The sequence below is a fragment of the Arvicola amphibius genome, chromosome 17, assembly GCF_903992535.2.
Source record: "Arvicola amphibius chromosome 17, mArvAmp1.2, whole genome shotgun sequence".
Classification (NCBI taxonomy): domain Eukaryota; kingdom Metazoa; phylum Chordata; class Mammalia; order Rodentia; family Cricetidae; genus Arvicola; species Arvicola amphibius.
In genome coordinates, this window is record NC_052063.2 from 28,476,617 (window position 1) to 28,498,416 (window position 21,800).

At 40.5% G+C, this 21,800-nt stretch overlaps 1 protein-coding gene across 3 annotated transcripts in view; it reads right to left on the minus strand.

Moving 5' to 3' along the window:
• Lgr5 (leucine rich repeat containing G protein-coupled receptor 5) overlaps nucleotides 1-21,800 on the minus strand; it is a 148,788-nt gene that overhangs the window by 49,646 nt on the left and 77,342 nt on the right. For all 3 annotated transcript variants that reach the window (XM_038314711.1, XM_038314712.1, XM_038314710.1), the window contains 2 exons: nucleotides 13,768-13,839; nucleotides 4,698-4,769 (listed from right to left, as the gene is read on the minus strand). In XM_038314711.1, the coding sequence (XP_038170639.1) occupies nucleotides 4,698-4,769; nucleotides 13,768-13,839 (144 nt within the window). The remainder of the gene's footprint in view (nucleotides 1-4,697; nucleotides 4,770-13,767; nucleotides 13,840-21,800) is intronic.

A 21,800-nucleotide genomic window follows, 5' to 3' on the forward strand; every position in this document is an offset into this window, starting at 1 on the left:
AATTAATAAAGGTGAGAGGCATGGGAGAGTTAGGTTTTGAGTTACCGTCCGATGACGGTAACCCGACTCTAGTCCTCTTATGTCTACAATGCCAAAAGTTTCTGATTGGAATACAACTCGCTGTGAATTCTGATTACATTTCTATTCCCTTCCAAAAATACAGAGAGGAAATTAAGTTACGTTTGATTACATTACAAGAATCCATTCGGTGTCTGGGCAGTCACGGTCATGTCAGAAGTCAACGCACACGGTACGCAGGAGTATGCTCCGTGCTGCGGGCCTCTAGCCCCTTTGCTTCAGCTGAGCCATGTGTAAGCATCAGGAGACAGTTAAAAGAACACAAACGTACCTATGTCTATATCGTTTCATGAGGAACAAAGCCGTTTTTGTTTATGGGGAACAAGTGGAGAACTCGAACCCTTGAAACTTGAGAACAGTTTGTCTCGTCCTCACAGCAATGTTACCAGTTGCAATAGATCAAGTTTCTTAAATTCCCTCCAAGGAGCCAAGTGTAGACGGCGGGGCAGAGCCGATGAGCTGTTGGCTTGCTCCGTCTCAACCTTAGCATGTGTTGATCGCTTGGTAGCGTAGTAGAACACAGAACACTTGCATTCCTCGTGTGTATTTTGTTATACCGATCATCTAGAGTTTTGTTGAAATAAAGATTCTTATTAAGCCAGACTGAGCTGGGCCCCAAGGTTTTGCACAGCTCAGGTGCTGTTAATAGGGCTGACTCAGACGTCACAATTGAATATCTGGACAGGCAACATGTAGCCTTTTAAACTTTTATCTATTCAAGCTAGCCAGTAGAATTAACAGACAGAAGTGAACTGTTTTCAATAAAACACAAAGCAATGCCTCACTTTTATTGACTATCTATATCACTAGTTCAAGTTAGAATACAAAGTATAGACTTATTTTTTTTTCAGGTTTGAAAAGAATTCAGGATGGTTTGTCATATCTCCCAAGGAAATATCACCTGCAGAACACGCAATTTTCCATTTATTTTAATAAATAAAATATTCAAGAAAGCTATTGGAAAACACCAATTCATGGGTCCCTGTATTAGGCTTTCTCTTGGGCCACCAGCCAGTTCACAAATCATGACACAGAGATTTATTATGAGTTATGAATGCTTGACCGTATCTTATGCTTGTCCCACTAGCTATTATAACTTAAATTAACCTATTTCTTTTAATTTATGTTTTGCCTAAGGGCTTTTTAACCTTTTTTTTTCATTCCGTATGTCCTACTCCATGTCTGTCTGTCTGGCAGCTGCCTGCCTGCCTGCCTGGCCCCAGTCTTCCTCTCTTTCTCCATCATTCTCTTGTCCTTCTCCTCCTTCCTCTCCTCTTGAGCCTAGATCCCTCCTCCTTCTCCTCCTCTTCCTCCTCCTCCTCCTCCTCCTCCTCCTCTTTATTCTTTCTGCCTGCCAGCTCCACCTAGCCTTCTGTTGCCTAGCTATTGGCCGTTCAGCTTTTCATTAGACCAATCAGGTGCCTTACACAGGCAAGGTAAAACAGCAATACATCATTACATCATTAGACAAATAAAGCGTAAATGAATGTAATGTACCTTTAAATAGTTAAGTAATAAATTGCCGTATAAACAAATTTAACACATCTTTTACATAGTCAAAGTAACATTCCACAACAGCTCTCAACCTCTGGGTTGAGGTTTGAGTGGGGAATGTTGGGTACCAGTTCTTGTGTGTGAACACTGAGTCTTTAGATATGGCACTGCTTGGGAAGGTTGCAGAACCTTTAGGGGGTGGAGCCTTGCTAGAGGAAGTGGATCACTGGGGTGGGACTGGGGATGTACAATCTTGAGTACTTCCTGTTTGCTCTTTGCATCCTGACTGTGAAGGCAGTGCAACCAGATGCCTCTCATTCATGTCACTACGCCCTCTTAGTCATGATGGACAGTAGGTATCTCGAGCCCCTCAAATTGTCACCCAAAATAAATGCTTTTCCCACTAGGTTGCTTCCTGTCAGGTATTAGTCACAGCAATAAAAAAAAAAAAAGCAACTAACAAACTCAGGGATTTTGGTTTGCATTGTTTTGGGGTGCAGCCAAGGTGTTGAAACTCTCTGGATGATTATATATCACCAACACTGAAGAGCCTAATGGGTGGAAAGGCATGTACAATGTAGGGTCCAGCGGTGTGCCAATGCAAAGAAAATCTCTCTTTCCCTCTCTCTCATTCCCTCCCTCCCTTTCTTTTTCTGTAGTGTCTCTCTCTCTCTCCCTCCCCTTTTCCCTCTGTGTAGTCAACCCCTGGTGTGTGTGTGTGTGTGTTGGGGGAAATGGGGTGGATTTAAAAGACTAGGATGAAAGAATCACCATCTATCAATGGGGTTAACCGACGATCTAAGTGTTGACTCAAGCCCAAGAGGAGACTGACTTGGTAGAGAGACTTCCTGGTATTGGCACAGTGGAAGAGAGGGGGACCCCCTCGCTCCCTGTTTCTGCTCTTATTGATACCAAAGCAGCACCTTGTGTTCCAGATGTACTGTCTGGAATCAGCATGGAAACAGATAAGGACGGTGACGGCTGCTAGTCCTGCTCTAGTATTTTCATTCTGGAGCTGCTTAATACAAGTAGGAGAAAGGCAATTTAGTGCTTTAAGCATAAGATAACAATACAATTAGAATGGGGTTCGCTCTTCCCCAGACCTCCAAACCAGGGCAGGGGGCACCTGGTCCAACATGGTCTGTAGAGTTTGTGTTGACTGTGCTTATGGGTCTCTTGTGAACAATCTCTATTTGTTGCACCAAAGCAAAACAAACAAGAGCAGTAAGAAAAAGACGCACACTAGCACAAACTGCTCGTGCCCCATACCTCACACTGACCGTGCTCTGGGCAAAGGGACCTTGTGACCAGCGTAACATAATCCAATTGACACAATGCAGTGTGAGCCAGGGGCTGAGAACCTGTCCAGATACTTCATTTCGGATGTGATGTCATCCTGGCAAATTAACCCTTGACCTTTTCACAAGGAGCACGTATTTTATATATGTATAAGGCTTCAGAAAGTAGTTCCTTTGTGAACCAGAAGCCAGGAGACACCTGGTGAACAGTAAATACCTAGCCGGTCAGAAACAAAATCTGAACACCTTTATCAGAGAGTCACCACCCAGTTCAAGCGAACAAAAGGTTCATGGTTTTCTCTTTCTCAAAGAGTTCACTTCTGTTTGTGATCTCTCAGCCAATAGGGGATTTTGGTTACAGCCCCTTATCCCTCTATCTACAGCCTGCCTTGCAGCTGTTTAAAGTTCCTATTGGGTACTGCATTATCTCCGTTTCAATTTAGCCACGAGATCCCCATGCCCTGACAGCCCCACTGGAGGCAGTTGGCTTCCCCCAGCTTGTCCCCTTCAGGTAAAGCCAGCTCGACAAAAGCAGAGCGATAGTGTCCTGTCATTAAGGAGTGTCCCCAGCCACAAAGGGGCCCTTGTGGGCTTGTTTATCTATAGGCTGCTGAAAACCTAGGAAGTTACTTTGTTTGACTAGAATAAAAAGCCGGGAATGATCTCGAGCACAGATTTTCTTTCATTAGAAAGCAAGATCAAAGGACGGAGGTCTCATCCTCAGCTCTCACATCCTCTCCTCTCATGTCACCGCAGTCAAAAGAATTAAGCAAACCGTATGTAATTATTAACTGATGGATTCCTTACGAAGATTTTCGGCTAGAGCCCGCCGTATGCTCTTGCTGTGCTCATGCATTTGTCTCCCGCATCAGTCAAGACTAGAAAGCCGTGCTTTGTTTGACAGACGAGGACCTCCAGGATAAGTATAATTAGAGTACATGACTCACACGTATATCGGAAATCATGCAACGTATTGCAGTCACTCATACGTCCTGATGAGAAGGTGATTCACTAACACAACAGTTGAGGCAGAGCCTTGCCAAGGTGCAATCGAGAACAATTACTTCCAACCCAAGTTCCCAAGCATCTAGCTGGCATGAATGTGCCTCATGGGAGGAATTACTTATTTGTTTATGTGGGTGCTGGCGGGGAAACTCCTGATGGAAAGGTGTGTATTCAGAGCAAAAGACATCAGCACTCCTGCATAGTGCATTGGTGTGTGTGTGTGTGTGTGTATGTGTGTGGGTGTGTGATAGTGTGTCTGTGTGAGGTCCATGAGTTGATATATATGGACACTGTGGGATTGTTTGTGATTATCTACGTGTGGGCAGTGGTGGGTAGCCCGTGGTTAGTGCAGTACCCATGCTTCAGTACACATGGTAGGTCTTGATTAGATAATCTGACGGTCCTTGACAGACGTGCAGAGTTCAAAACACTCATCTTTATTTGACTCCGCAAAAATTAGATTACAAAGAAGCCCTGACAGTTTAAAGATAAAACAAATTAAGGATGCCAAAGTATCTGATGGTCTTATCCAGTTTTCTAGGTGAAAAACTAGGCATCATTTCCAACTTGAACTTAGAAACAAAAATATTAATGGGAACGTAGAGAAGATTATGGAGGTAGATGTCTGATCCTGAGACACACATAGGAAACTTTTGATTGTGGGTATGACTAAGCATCTATCTGTAACCCTCTAACTCTAGGGCTTGGACCTCGAGCCCACACAAGTCATCGATTGGTGGACCAAACAAAGCGGTCCACAGGACATCTCAGTGTTCCTTCGCAAACTGAGATTTCGTGGTTTGTAGTTACAACTGTACTTACAGGGATTGGAGACTTCGCAAGTTCTGCAGAGCTTCCGAAGGAACCTGTCTCAGCTGATTGTTCTGCAGCATGCTGCCCATTGAAACAAATGAAGAGAGACATGAGAGAAAATTAACAAGAGACGACTCGAACACAGCAGCATCAAACACTGTTCCAGGTGCCTTCAAAACATTGGAACGTCAGTCAAAGTTTTAGGGAGGTTAAATTCGCAAGGGAGTGCTAATAAGAAATAAATAAGGAGGGTTACTGATGTTTTTGAGTTAATCTTGTATCCTGCCACATTACTGAAGGTATTTATCAGCTGTAGGAGTTCCCTGGTAGAGTTTTTGGGGTCACTTATCATATCATCTGCAAATAGAGAAAGTTTGACTTCTTCCTTTCTAATTTGTATTCCCTTGATCTCCTTTAGCTGTCTTATTGTTCTAGCTAGAACTTCGTGACCCACTGCCAGCACTGGGCTGAGTTCCTGGAGATCAGGTGAAGAGATGGAGGAGGGATCATATGAACAAGGCAGATCAAGAGCATGATGGGGAAAACCACAGAGACAGCTGACTTGAGTTAGTGGGAGTCCATGGACAATGGACTGACAGCTGGGGAACCTGCATGGGACTGAACTACATTCACTGAATGTGGGTGGCAGTTAATGTGGCTTGATCTAGTGCAGGCCGTGGGGCTGGCAGTCACTGCAGGACCTATCCCAGGTTCATGAACCGGCTCTTTAAAACCCATTCCCTATGGTGGAATACCTTGCTCAGCCTTGATATGTTGGGGGAGGGGCTTGGCCCTGCCTCAAGTTGGTGTCCCAGACCTTACTCCCTCTGAGGATGGGAAAGGGAGATGTGGAGGGGGGGACAGGAAGAGGGGAGGGAGGGGGAACTGGGGTTCATATGTAAAATGAAAAGTAATTTTTAAAATAAAAACATGAAGAAAAAAAATGAATCCTAAAAACCCAATTACCAATTAAGTTTAGTTACCTTTGAATGAGAGAACGAGCAGGTTATCTTATGTTCCTAAGTCGTTAATTAGAAATTTCTGTTTTTGTTTGAGATATTTCAATGGGAGACAAAACAGCTAAAGGGTTTGTACCACAGAGTGCAACTAAAAAAGAAAAACTCGCACATGGCCATTGATTTATTTTGCAAACCCTTCTTACTGAATACTTGGAATATGAATAGAGTCGAACATGTCCCAAGTAGAGGGTGTAGACACATAACTGCATTTTATTATTTGCACAAGGGAACACAAAGAACACGAACTGCTTTTTATTAGAGACAGGGTGTGGTTTTTATATTTTTTGTTTCTTTCCTGAGCATATTTAAAATAGTCATTATTTCATACAGCATCTTCAGGCTTCTCTAAGTATACAACTTTGCTTATATTCTCTTTTTCTTTCTCTTTGACTTTTTTGGTTAGCAAGGCTAAGTAAGAACAGATAGGACGTAGTAAGGCAGGGCAGGGAGGAGAACAACTCTCTCAATTTGTTGAAGTGACAACTAATGACCTAATTCTCAGATGTTCTTTCTGCTGAAGTGTCCTAGGTATAGACATTACGTCATCTACCAATGCTGGATTATAGGTCAGTGTTGGACAGGGGAATGATGCCTCTCTGTGGCTTTCCTATACTTACCTTTGCCTGCCACCTTACGGTTTTGGTTTGGTGGCAGGTGGGAGGAGGATGGCCTCTTTCCTTGACTGAAGGGCTTATACCAGAAAATGAATTTTGGTTGAGTATCGCCTCATGCAGCATTTCATTGGGTTAAGTATTTTGTAGTACAGAACCACACAGCCTATTTATCTTAGGATCAATGTGTTCAGGGACAATAATCTTCAATGTTAGTGGTAAGAGATCATAATGAGATTCCATATGTAAAAGAGCACTAGCCAACAAACGCTGATGTCATCTTTGTTCTTTAACTTAGTTAAATGGATCATTAGTACTTTTCTGTTGTTTTACCATAACCTCTACTCATCCACCCTAAGCAAATCATGACTTTTATATTATCTTTAAACATGACCTTTATATTATATCTGTGGCCACATTTGAACTTTATAAAACATTTGAGAGTTCCTATGAGAATAGTGAATCAGGATATTCTGCTCAGGGTTTTGTTGCTTGTGCTGTGGCTTTTCAACTTCATTGGATCAATATTTACCTAATAGAATCATAAAGGAAAACTATGGAAAAGTAACTTATAGTAAAATTATTTATGAACTCAGTCTCTATCAGTCTGAAGATTTCATAGAATTAAGAACTCTCTAGTGGCTTGGCAGCTTTGCTTTTCTGATCTTCAGGTTGAACCCCAATATCTGTCTCTGGGTTTTTATTATTTATTTTACATCCACATTTGGTGCACAATGTTTGGAGTACAAATTCATAAAAAAGTAATTTACCTGTGGCTTTTTTAGCTACCAGCACAGGCTGGAGCTGCACATTGGGCTCCAACCCCACCCATCAAGGCTTTCTTTTCTTTTTTCCCCCAAGCCTCTGAGAAAGTTTTGGATTTTCCTGCTGTAGCCTCTCTGAAGCAGTCTTCAACTGCGACCCAAACTTCAGAAGTACTTGGGCTCCCAATGATTCAGGACTCACTGGCCCTAGACTGGCTGCCTTCAGGTAGTCCCCCCCACCCCACCATAGGTGCTTTTCCCAAACAATCCCCTGTGCATTTCAGACAGTCCCCCCTCCACTATGAGTTGTAGGGTCTTTCTGAACCCCCTTCTCAGATTGCTGCCAAACTAGGTAGCTGCCTTGAAATCCAGTCAGGCTTTTACTGTTTTATGTAGCAGCAACAAGCCTCACATATTTATCAACATCAGCAGTAGATTTGGTAAGACAATTGGGAATTCTTAAAGGGAAGAATTAGTTAAATGAAAGAGTTTTTCCCACATTAAAAAATGGGAAATACCATTACATAGGAGGGATTTGTGTCTCTGTATGATAATACATTGGACAGTTTGAAAATGGAATGATTAAATGAGAGAATACCTAATTTAGATGGGATTTATGTAACTCAATTGTAAACATTATCAGAATTATCATTTTTGTTGTATCACTAAAAAAATGGTTAATCTGAGTGCTAAGATACAGGCCTTAGAAAAACTTAATAAAACAGATCACAGAGATTCATATCCAGACAGAGGAATTTAATGGAGAACTAATTTCAGCATTGTATTATAAGAATAAAGAGGAACAGCCTAAGGTTTTCAAATAACCAACCTTACTATATCCAGTAACCATACAGGACTTGCCAAATGATAGAGTAGGACGTGAATGGACTCCTGCACCAATGTTAGATGTAAGGAGATTCAAGGAAGTGGTAGTCTCATAGGGCATGCATTCGACTTTTGTAAAGCAAATGTTAAACTCGTGGTCAGTTTGTAATAGAATTATCCCTAACAACTGGACAGATTTGGTTAAAGCTGTTTTAAAGCCTGGTCCACAATTACAATGGGATACCTGGTTCAGAGAAGAGGCCAAGACTATCGAACAAGAGAGTAAAGCTAGAGGCATGGAAATTCCCCAAGATCAAATTCTTGGAGAAGAAAATTATGCTTCTATAGAAAAGCAATCTCCATATGATGGTTACATCCTGACTTTATGCTGCACAGCAGTTTTGAATGCTTGGAACAGAACTGAAGAAGTAGGAAAGAAGACTGAATCATTTACTAAAGTGATACAGGGCCCAAAAAATCTTCACAGATATCTTACAAAGATTGACATCAGTAGTAAACAGAATAAAATCGAATTCAGAGCTAGACAAATATCAATTGAATATCTGACTTTTGGAAATGCAATTATCTATGCAGAAGTATAATTAGGATGTTAAAGGCAAAGTCAGCACCACTGTAGGAATGGATTCAAGATACCATTAATATTGAATCTCATGACCATGAGGATGCATGGATAGGAGAGGTGATTTCCAGAGATTTGATGAAAAATCAAAATGTCATATGTTATAATTGTGGCAAACAAGGTCATCTTAAAGGGACTACAAACAGGGCATTCCTAGAAACAATGTTTTTTTCCTAAGAATAATCCATTCAGAATGCCTCTCCCTTCGGGATTATGCAGACAGTGTGGCAAAGACAGGCATTTGACTAATGAATGTAGGTCAATGAGGAATATTCAAGGTAACCCTTTGCTGTTGGGAAATTCTTGAGGAGCCTCTTGCAGGCCCCTATGCCAAACCCAGTACAGTTGTTTCCTGACATCGTAGAGGAACTTTTCCAGAGCAATTAAAGAACCTAGTGCCTATTGTAAGAAACCATACTTGCTCTGGATAATAGAACAGCTATTGAAGAGAAAACAAAAAAATTCAGGAGAAGCCGGGCGGTGGTGGCGCACACCTTTAATCCCAGCACTCGGGAGGCAGAGGCAGGCGGATCTCTGTGAGTTCGAGACCAGCCTGGTCTACAAGAGCTAGTTCCAGGACAGGCTCCAAAAGCTACAGAGAAACCCTGTCTCGAAAAAAAAAAAAAAAAAAAAAAAAAAAAAAAAAAATTCAGGAGAAACCATAAAGCGAATATTTTGGCAAATTCTATAAATGAACAAAGATCAAAATTAAAAATACCAATAAATGATGTTTTCATTGAAGGTCTGGTAGACATAGGTACAGATGTAACAATAATTTAATCAGAATCTTAGCATCCAAATTGGCCTCTTTGGGATGTAAATGTTCAGTTTTTAGGAATCAAAACTTTATCTCAGGTAAAGCAGAGTGTGAGATGGGTCGAATAATTAGGGTCAGAAGAACAGAGAGGAATATTAAAATCACATGTGGCTAACATAGCAATGAGTTTGTGGTGATGTGATTTGTTACAGCAATGGAATACTCAGATTAACATTTCCCCAATCTTAGAAACAAACCATAAATTAATGTATGCTTCTGAGAAAAATATTATAAGGTATTATAAAGAACAGCCACTAAGCATTCAGGTTGTACAAGAACAGGGCACAACAGCTGCTGATATTTCAAAGGCACCAACATCCCTACCTTTAAAATGGTTGACAGACAAACCTGTATGGGTTAAGTAATAGCCATTTCTCTATTTAACAATAGAGAAACTGCAGGCTTTAAAACAGCTGGTACAGGAGCAACTAGATGCCCAGCATATTGAAGAATCAACCAGCTCTTGGAATAATTCTGTATTTGTTGTTAAAAAGAAATATGGAGGGGCTGGAGAGATGGCTCAGAGGTTAAGAGCATTGCCTGCTCTTCCTGAGTTCAATTCCCAGCAACCACATGGTGGCTCACAACCATCTGTAATGAGGTCTGGTACCCTCTTCTGGCTTGCAGGCATATACATAGACAGAATATTGTATACATAATAAATAAATAAATATTAAAAAAAGAAATATGGAAAATGAGGAATGGTAACAGATATAAGAGCTGTTAATAAGGTGATTCAGCCAATGGACTCTCTACAATCTGGAATTTCTTTGCCTTCCCTATTGCCTTAAGTATGATCTCTTAAAGTTATTCATTCAAAAGATTGTTTCTTCACTATATTTTTACAAGAAAAAGACAGAGACAATAAAAAACAAAGACAGAAACGTTTGCCTTCACAGTGCCTATTTATAATAAATCTTAGCCTGCTAAGAGATATCAATGGAAGATTCTCCTACAAGAATGTTAAATAGCCCCACCTTGTGCCACTATTATATAAGTTAGTCATTGAAAATGATACATAAGCAATTTCTTAAATTTATAGTTTACAATTACATGGACAACATTTTACTATCTGATTCAAATATGATACTTTAGAAAGGATGTTTGAAGAAGTATAGAAAATTTTGCCTTGTTAGGGATTACAATTTGTTCCTGAAACAATACAGAGAGGAGATTCTATTAACTATTTATGTTATAATATTGGTTTAGAAAACTTAGACCCCAAAAGGTACAAATGGAAGGAACAGGCAGAAAAGCAGTATATGGTGATACAGGAAGCTGAAGGGATCCAGGGGCTAAGCTTGTTCTTTTTTTTTTTAAATAACAATTTGTATTCTGCGGAATTAACCAGGTGAAAACAAAATTCTCTGAGAATGGCTCTTCCGATGACATAGTGACCTTCCGATAGGCCCCACCTCTTAAAGGTTCCACCATTTCAGCCATTACCCTGCTAGATCAAATTTCCAGCACATGAATGCTTCGGGGACAAACCTGAACATCGATGTTTAAAGGGTCTGGGTTTTCTCTGCATCATAGATCAGAAGCATCATTCCACAAATGTTTACTGAGAATATACTCTGAATAGTCAGGTACTTTTCAAAGGACTGGGATATGTCAATGACCAAGACTTAGTTTGTCTTTGATTTGCTGGACATGGGGTGCATTATGAGAAACACTCAATGGGAAGATAGTGGTGGAAAAAAACATGTACACAACTTGAGTAGTTCCAACTTAATTACAAATTTAAGGATTTGAAATTAAATTCCCATATAATTATAATAAGTCATATATACTTCATATTATATAATTTATTTGTATTCATATTAGATACTTGTATTTCAAATAAACATGATGGTTTGAGATATATTTATATACACATATACGTACTTTATCTCATATAATCAATATACAATTTGCTGAGTGAATTGAAGAAGCTGATTATAGTATAGTTTATTTTTTGTTATTTTAAATTTTATTTATTTTTAATTAATTCTATGTGAATGTATGCCTGTCAATATGTTTAAGTCTACAGGTGACTGTGGATGAAAGAAGGGGCAATGGGTCCCTTGCAGCTGGAGTTGTAGGTGGTTGTGAGCTGCCATGTGGGTGCTGAGATTAAATTCTAGGTTCTCTTTAAGAGCAGCTAGTGCTCTTAACCACTGGATCATCTCTCTTGGCCCTACAATATAATTTACTTAACAGCCTTTGAATGTTTTCCATACATAACTCGACATGGGAAATCATTTTAGTCATCTTATTTAAACTTGAATCTCATGGTGCATTTTGAATGGTTCAAATATCTTGCTGGGTACGCTGAGATATAAGTTAATTGTACCTGGTGCCGATGCATATAAGTCAGCATTAGGGTTGGCAATACCAACTAAAATATTTCTGCTAATAGCATAAATGGCCCAAAATAGGAGGCAAACTAAACCAGTCATCTAAGAAGACCAAACAATGGTTCTGTTATAGAATTTAAATTTTTATTCTTCTATTTATCTTACATCCCAGCACCAGCCTCCCCTAACCCTTCTCCCCCATTTCCCTAGAATTTAATTTTTAATAAAATATTAAATTTAATTAAACTTTTAAAAACCTACATGTATCTTAGGTGACTGAGTTTTTTTGAGTTAACTTTATCTCAATGGACAAAAAATAAAATCAAGATATAGTTTTGTACATAAAATTTAGAATGGCTTGCAACTTGTAGTATTTTCTCTACCTAGATGCTCCAAGACAGAACACACAGGAATGAAACTTGGTGGTGAGTACTAGAAGATGAAGGTGTTTGTGCTGGCTAGTTTTTTGTCAACTGAGAGAAGGAAATTTCAATTAAGAAAATTCCTCCACAAGATCAGGCTTCAGACAAGCCTGTAAGTAATTTTCCTAATCAGTGATTGATGTGGGAGGGCTTAGCTTATTGTGGGTGGTGCCAACTCTGGGATGGTGGTCCTGGGTGCTAAAGAAAGCAGGCTGAGCAAGCCATAAAGAGCAAGCCAGGCCGGGCGGTGGTGGCGCACGCCTTTAATCCCAGCACTTGGGAGGCAGAGGCAGGCAGATCTCTGTGAGTTCGAGGCCAGCCTGGTCTACAAGAGCTAGTTCCAGGACAGGCTCTAAAAAAGCTGCAGAGAGACCCTGTCTCGAAAAACCAAAAAAAAAAAAAAAAAAAAAAAAAAAAGAGAAAGAAAAAAAAAAGAGCAAGCCAGTAAGCAGCACCCTTCCATGGTCTCAGTATCAGCTCCTGCCTCCAGGTTCCTGACCTGCTTGAGTTTCTCCTTTGGCTTCGCTCAGTGAAGTGTGATTCAGGATATTAAAGGCAAATAAACCCTTTCCTCTCCAAGTTGCTTTTGGTCATGGTGTTTTAGTACAGCAATAGTAACTCTAACTAAGACAGTATTCAGTAGAACTGAATTTTATGACAACAGATATGGAAGTTGGACAATGGATGCTCAAAAACTTATTTATTTAAATAAATAACTCATTTAAATCCTCCACTCTCTCCTCTGTGTAGAATCTAGGGCATTGGTTATAGCTGGCAAATGTGCCATTGAGTGATGTGGGAGTCCCCTCTGTGTGCTGTGATTACTATTAATGAATAAAGAAACTGCCTCGGCCTGTTGATAGGGTAGAGCTTAGGTAAGTGGGGAAAACAAAACAGAATGCTGGGAAGAAGAAGGTGGAGTCAGGGGATGCCATGGATCCACCACCAGAGATAGACATGCTGAAACTTTGTTGGTAGGCCACGACCTCATGGTGATATACAGATTAATGGAGATGGGTTAAATTAAGATGTAAGAGTTAGCCAATAAGGAGCTAGAGCTAATGGCCAAGCAGTGTTTTAATTAATATAGTTTCTGTGTGATTATTTCAGTTCTGGGCAGCAGGGACCAATAAGCGGCTCCTTGTAACAATTGAGCTCCATCTCTAACCCAACATTTTGTAAAGAACAGCTGTCCACTTTGCTAGGCTGTACACCAGGTTTTGTATACCTACTCATATACACAAACTAGAGTCCTTACCGGTGTATCATAAGGAAACACAATCTATAGCAAGTTTGAAGCTGTGATCTCTTTATGCTGGCGTCACAGTGAATTATTCACTCAGTGACCAAAATCTTTAGCGACAGGCTCCCCAACTGCATGACACAGGGGGGAAAACATTCTTGCAAGTGTGAATAGGTAAGTGGGTTATTTAGAGGCAATTTTGGATATAATGTTAGAGAAGGAAAGAGGAATTGTCACACACAGGTTATAGCCAAGTATAACATGGTTTTATGATGCCAGTGAAGGCAGAGAGGGACTTAAATTGAGTCACCTCGAAGATCCAAATTGCACACGATATTTGCACATTAATTAGCAGTCATTTAGCATGAAAATCAGACCAACAGCACTTGGTTTACTTACAGGACTTTAAGACTGTGAAGGCCTGCGAATGCTCCCTTGGGAATGTGTGTCAAAGCATTTCCAGCGAGACGTCTGTGGATTTCAGTGGAGAGGGGAGAGAGGGAGAGAGAGAGAAAAAGAATCAGCATAACTTTCTCCAAGTGGAATTCATTTCATTGTTAAAACATGCAATACAACTATGTTCAAACCACATGAGCAACTTTAAGGAACCTTGTTGTCTTATATGTTGCAAACACATATTTAAATTTCCAAAAAAGATGTTGGCAGAAGAGGTGCTTAAGATAAAAATGAAATAAATTACTTTACAATAAATTATTTACTAGATGCCACTACGTATGTATTTATTCCTGCCCTTTAATTTTTTAAATGAAAACTACCACCACATAATAATTTGAAACAGACTTGTGAAGTCAAAATGTGACAAAAGTTTTACCACTATCATTACAAAATGAAATAATCAGGTAAGAATATTTTCAGTGTAATTAAACGAGAATATACTCATTTCTTATTAGTGTAAAATAAGAATGTATATTATCACAGTCACTTTTCCTCTAAGCCATAAGAAAAGATAGAGAAGCTTAATTTAACACACCCTAATTGACTAATATCTTAAATTGAAGCACAGAACTTAGGGTTGAATATGTTAACATAAATGATTTTGTCGCAACTTTTGACATCTTTTCCTAGTAACATTTGAAACATTCTATCTTTACAATATTTTTTATATGCGAATAGGTTAACAAGGTATGGAGCCCCAGCATTTGGTTCTGTACTAACTTAGCAGCTACATCAAAGCCGTAGCCTGAGGTGTATGGTGGTGCTATCTATCAAGCAGAAGAACCTAGAACAAGAGTGAGTCAGAGGACCACTGAATCTCCTGAGGACTTCATCACATCCTTGGGCCAGAACACCTCTAAGCTAAGACAGAGTCATCCTTCAGTGATGAAGATGGAGGTTAGGGGCAAGGGTAGAGTTAGTTCACCTGACTAGAACCCTTTTCCTGAAGGGTCTGATGACCTCAAATACATCCTCTTGATATTGTGTTCAAAGGGAGACAATTCAGTCACGGAGAGCTAATGACCCGACTGAAATAAGCCAGTCACCATACGACTTTAAATATGCATCCACTTGCTAGTCCATACTGCTGACATTAGGCCATACATATTTAAATAAATAACGCAATTATCTTATGAATAGAATAAATAGTATGAGGATTACAAGTATCATTAGGACCTGAGTTCAGTACCCAGCACCCATGTGGAGTGCGGATAGCTGCAGGAGATGAACACACTCTCCTGGTGTCCTCTGGTACTTACCACTTTCTCTCTCCCTCTCTCTCTCTCTCTCTCTCTCTCTCTCTCTCTCTCTCACACACACACACACACACTCAAAAGCACCCTCTCCCCCCAAAGAGGGAGGTGACCTGGTCCCTGGATGACTTTGTGTCTTTGTGAATCCAAACTGTCCCACAGCCTTGCAGTCTCTCTTGGATGAATAACTGGATCAGTATGGACCTGGGTTATCTTCTGCAAACAAGCAGATGACTGAAGGCTTATTTAGCTGGCAAGGAAGTATCACACCTGCCTGAGTACGGGCCTCAGGGAATCGTGTTTACAAAGCTGTTCCAATCGTCAACACGCACTGTCTTTGCTTTGTCTCCCTTTCATCTCGGCACTGTTAACTTGCGGTTGGCACACCTGAGCTAGCACAGAGCCGTGGGCTTCTGTGCTCCTAACAGTCATCCGGAGTTGGGAAAGAACACGCACTTTATCATCTCCTTCAGACGAGCTTTTTGCTGAGGGTTTGTCCCGTCCGGGGGCTGCTTTGGGGATGCAATAGTGAATACGAGACTCAGAAGGGACCAAACTCACCAAGTTTACATTCTAATGTAAAGGGTAGCCATTGGGCCCAATAACCAACAGTATAAACATGAAAATTCTCTGAGGAAAGAATAACAACAGTAAAGAGAACTGAAGGCTGTGGTTGTGCAGGGCGCTTATTTTAGATACAATGGCACAGAGAGCCTTTTTCTTAGGAGGGCATTTCAACCGAGCTCTGAGCCATACTTGAAGTGGAGATTAGAATGGTGTATACCTGCTGTGGTCTAGATTCTTCTAAAAGATGAGTCTGCAGAATGGTCAACGAAGAGAATGCCATGCAGTGGGGCCAGAAGCTGCCCAGGGCTTCAGAGGACCTCATATGGTTGGCCTGAGTCGAAGAGTGGTGTGAACAAGCCTGTATTTTGAATGGATCCTTCTGATGGCGGACTATCTTAAAGGGCAGGGAGTGAAAGCACAGGGGCGATTAGGCTATTCCAACAGGAGAGGTGGTGTAGTGGATAATGGAGCAAGGCACTGTGGAAGAGGCACGACTTGGTGTAGAAGAAAAAAAAAAACTCTAAACTGTTACCATGAATTCACCAGTAGAGTCAAGGTGTAACATATGTGGTTAAAACAGGAAAAGCAACATTGTGTAGTGATGAGGTTATTATGCACTGCCCACCTGACCTTGATTAGTGACCCAGAGTACTGTGTATAATTAATTCTGAGGAAGAGTATGCAGATACAGAATGAGTTGTATATGGCACTAAGGAGTTGTTTATTGAATCAAGGTGCCCAGAGCTGGTTGGCCACTACCGATGACTTCATGGACCAGACTGAACTGATCAGCAACTGTCCCTTCAGTCAGAATGCACTTCTCTCTCTTCACAGCCATGTTCAGTACAGTTACAAATTTAGAATACAGTTTTCAGTTGTGTGCTTATGAATTCTGGTGCTATGGTATTGTTAGGTAGGCTGATGACTTTTGAGACATTGACTTTGGAAATGAAAAAGAAAGTGTAAAGCGCGGTATTCTAACCTAGCCACAAACCCTTTAATCAACAGTGGTGACCTGCCTGCACGATATGCTTCTGCAATAGTGGTGCAAAAGTTGTGGGCGTAACCAACCACTATCTGGTTGTACTGAAGGCCCACTCCATGAGATAGAACTCATGCCTCACAGCATTCAGGTGGCCAGGAACCTGATACAGCATAGCCCATGAACCTAGGGGAAAACAAAATACAACGATAAAATGACTCCCAATGGCATTCTGCTATACCCATGGGTCAGTGTCTCACTCATCAGAGAAGCTTCCTCCTGTTGTAGATGGGAACTAACACAAAGACCCACAATTGGACCATGTGCAGAGAGTGAGAGACCTGGAACAACACGCAGTCCCAGAGGAGATGTCTTCATCAAACAAATCTCTCCCCTCAGGTCTATGAGGAAGAGGAGGTGGAAAGACTGCAAGAGCCAGAGGGGATGGAGGAGACACTAAAGAAAGAAGGTCTTCTAAACACAGCAGAATGGGGCTACATATGAACCTGAGTCTGAACACTGAGGCAGCAGGCACAGGGCCTGCACAGCAGCTCCAAGTCAGGTGGGGTCCCAGAACTGAGAAGAGAACCAAACGTGAATCTCAGTTCCTCCAACCCAGAATCTATCTCCAATTGACAATTGTGTGTGTGTGTGTGTGTGTGTGTGTATGTGTGTGTGTGTGTGTGTGTATGTGTGTGTGTGTATGCATATGTTTCTTGGTGCTTTTTTTGTTTGCTTCATTTTATTTTTTGCCCTCTTTTGGCTATCTATCTATCTATCTATCATCTATCTATCTATCTATCTATCTATCTATCTATCTATCTATCATCTATCTATCTATCTATTTATTTATATCTATCTATACATATATGGAGAGAGAGAGAAAGAGAAAGAGAGCATTTTGGTGGATAGGACAGGAAGAGATGAGGTAGGGGAAACTGTGATCAGATTATAACATATAAAAAAATTTAAAGATATATTTTAGTCAGCTTCATTTATCAGGGTAAATTTTCTTTTGGTTGTGTTTCCTGAAACATCACATATTTTTTTTCTTCTCCTCTGTATAGAGGTTTCAGATACCTCTGAGTCTGTATTGGGTACTAATCTGTGAGCAGCTGACCTATGTTTTCAGGGCAGTTTGCCCTACAACAAAAGAATTTATGACATGCCATCGACTGTTTTTTGGGCTAGCTTGAAGGTGGGTTTGTCCTATTGACAAAAAATGTAACAATTTAAGGGAATGTCTTTTTTTGTTTTTTATCGTATATGTATGTGTGTGGGGGGGATAATTTCAGTTACTTTAAAATCTTTTAAAAAAATCTTTAAAAACTATAGGGGAACCCCCCTCCAGACTGTGTGTACCCAGTCTATGAATAGTGAAAGTCTTAACGCAATGTAAATCTTTCCTTTCCTGTGATGACTGGACTAATATTCCAATCCTAGAGACCCACAAGCCATTTGGCTGAAAGTTGGTCTTTAAAACTCTGTCTCTGGGATTAGGATTTTGTGAAAAAAAAATCTCTTTCTTCATTCCTGGTTAGATTCTAAAATAAGACAGAACTTAAAGAGAAAAATTTCTTATTTTTTAATATTATATAAAAATTATCCCAAGTCGGGCGGTGGTGGCACATGCTTTTAATCCCAACACTTGGGAGACAGAAGCAGGAAAATCTCTGTGAGTTTGAGGCCAGCCTGGTCTACAGAGTGAGTTCCAGGACAGGCGCCAAAGCTACAGAGAGAAACCCTGTCTCAAAAAACAAAACAAAATGAAACCAAAAGCCAAAAAAATCCCAACCCCCCCAAATTATCCTGAATGAAGCTGCACCATGTGTAAATTCATCATCACAACATTGTTTTCTTTAACTTCCACAGAAAGATAAAAAGAACATTAAATTGCAAAAGACTATTGGTTCCCTACTCTTCTGCCAAATAAAGATGATTTGCTATTGTAACAACAACCTGAAACATCTTTGAGAATGTATATTTGTAGCTTGAAAATTTAAAGTAACTGGGATCTTTGTAATAGGGGATGTTTTTATTTTGAGGTTTGATTTTTTTTCCCTGCCCTGCACACTGGCCTCGAGAGACAGGAACAGTTGTGAATAGTGCACAGGCTGAGATCTGAGGGTAGACGGGGCATCTGACTCTGCTCTCTGCCTGGTCCCTCTGGAAATGTCTGTGCTGGGAACCACTGCTAGGGCTGGGCCCTTTGAACCACACACAGTGTTTCGAGAGCTAAGCAAGGAAGGTGGCTGGCGGGCTCTTACATGAACTTCTGACTTCTGGGTTACTCGGCTTCTTCTCCTTTCCCTACTTGGTTGTTTTTCCTCCCACTAACTTGCTGTGAAAACACTTTTCTTTGAGAATCACTCACTTCTTTGGCTTCCCTTCCTTCATTAAGGGGAGGGGGTGAGGAAAAGAAAATAGGATTCTTCTATGAGGCTCTCCCCTGGTAACCCTTCCTGCCTTGGAACTTTCCATGTAGACCATGCTGGCCTCAGACTTGCTATCACCTTCCTGCCTCTGCCTCCCTAGAGCTGGGAGGACGTGTGTATGCCACCACACTTGGAGATAAGTGGCTTTATCTACCTTTGATTTGTTTTTGAGTACGTGTGCGGGTTTTGTCCTACTTAATTTCTCCCTTCTTCTTGTTTATTGTAAGGTATTTTAATTACGTCTAGCTATTTAACATTTTAGACAGCACTTTCTTATACTTTAATTCAGGTAAGCAAGGGTTCTACAATTCACATTTTGTATATGAGGAAACTAAACCCCAGAGGGGTTTTATGTAAAGTAGAAAAGACTGTCTCACATTTCACGTACATATTATATTCTGGTGTTTTCTGATGCACGCCAGCAAGGCAACATACACAGTTAGAGCAGAATGGATGCTATGATAATCCTTCTGACGTAAAAGGAAGACATTTCAACTAAGAAAGGTTGTGCTGGCTCATAGAAATTAATTTTCCACTTTTAAAAGCATATGAGACCTAGAGGGCTGACAATCTGATAAACGTGACTTTGCTCTAGAAATTTGATGAGTGCTGTGATCAGGATTAAGTATTTCCTACCCTCAATGTCTGGATGACTTGTAATGACCTCCAGTTGTCTGCCACCATTTCCTTCTTTGGGATTTTTCTAAGCTGGTGGGAGTAGTTCCCTACTACTTCTGATTTTATTTTTATTCTTCTGGGTTGTAACTTACCTGAATAATCACTGTCAAAGTATCATTATGGTGTGAAGTTTCTATCAATGCCTCTGGGTGCATCTTTGGTCACATTTGCTGCAGACAACTCAGTCATATTACTTATAAAGATGACAACACCGTCTCAGTCAATTTTCTTGCCAGTGAAGAATAAAATGTATTCCAAGTATGCCTTAACAATCATGATGCCTAAAAGCTGTGATAGCCACTCTACCACTTCCCCAACTCAGAGAGCTAAGCACATTCAATTGGTCAAAAGCAGCAAAAAGGCTCCCAAAACCAGCCCTAAAGGTCTAAGGACCATGTATTCACAAAATGTGGACTTACTTTCATTATTATGAAGGATAAAGAATATTCATATTTCAGGGTTCAAGGACAAAAAGAATTTTAAAATATTTATTTATTTATTTATTTATTTATTTATTTATTTATTATGTATACAATATTCTGTCTGTGTGTATGTCCGCAGGCCAGAAGAGGGCACCAGACTCCATTACAGATGGTTGTGAGCCACCACGTGGTTGCTGGGAATTGAACTCAGGACCTTTGGAAGAGCAGGCAATGCTCTTAACCTCTGAGCCATCTCTCCAGCCCCGGCAAAAAGAATTGTTGAAGGCTAATAAGACCTCTGGACTGGATAGGTGAAACTCTCCCAGGGCGACTAGGAGATCTTTAATGCACAGGACTGTGGTTTCTCAACCACAGACTCATGAAGTTCAGTTTCAACTCCTCTGTGAAATCTGCTGTAACCACTTCGGTCCACAGATAGGTTCTACACAGCACTACCTGGAAAGCTTTATCTTCTGCCCTTTGATGTGTAGTCTATCTGATTAGATGACAGACTCTTAAGGTCAAGAATCTTATTGCCCACACAGAACTGGGAACTCAAAGGTATTTATTATTAATAACCAATCAAGACAACTGATAGCTGGCTACAGATACCTCATATCTGGCACAATGATTCCGAGACAGTTAGCTATTATGTAGCTAGATTAGAAACAATAGAAGGATATTCCCTTTGTATTACAAATTGAAATTCAAAAATCATGAATCCTTCCAGTAAGCTACATACAATGCATTGTGAACATATACTATCATTTTTTTTTTTTACTAAGCAATTCACAAAGGGTAGACATTTATGGAGCAATTTAATTGTTATAATTAGACAAAAGACACCATTTATCTACCTTTAGAGAAGGTATACTGAGCCTAAGAGAAGTTTAGATAATGCCACTGCTGGGCAAAAGAACATAAGGCAGAAGAAAACTTGCCAGAAATGCGGTTGTGGATTTTTCTGGTTCTGAACATATCACTGCATTGGGAGGACAGTAAACACGTGCTAGTTGGGGTTATCACAGTGCGACCTAAATTAAGCAGGATACTCATTACCTGAAAATTTCCTATACACACATTCTTGATTTTTCTCCTCCTACCCACCGTCTATCTGAAGGCCTTCTGTGATGGGGCCCAGAGTGTATGATGAACTCTGGGTAATTCTGAAACCCTGACCTATACAGTAGAAGTCTTCAAACTTGCCGGACATCAGAATCAATGAGAGAGCGTATTATAGGCAATTTCCTGAGCTCAGTCTCGAGGGTTTCTGAGTTACTGGTTGGGGAGGGCACATGATTTTGCATTTCTCAAAGCACAAAGGATAAATTCAAATGAGGAGTAAGATGGCTCAGATGCTGCTGTCCAGGGAGTGCATTCTGAGAACCATACAGAGAATCTGTCAATCAAAAAACACCACCACAAAAATCTGGCCAAGTAATTTGGGTGATAACTGTACACACAGGAACTATTCTCGAACCTTCCTGCCCCCAATTTTATTGGTCTCCTAATGAGTCTCTCTGCTTCCATAATTCTTCAGTCCGGTCTCTATGCAGAAATCAGATACATCTTTTAAAATAAAAATAATATTGCTTCACTAGCTACATGCATGTATCTCCCCTTCCAACGGCTTCACACT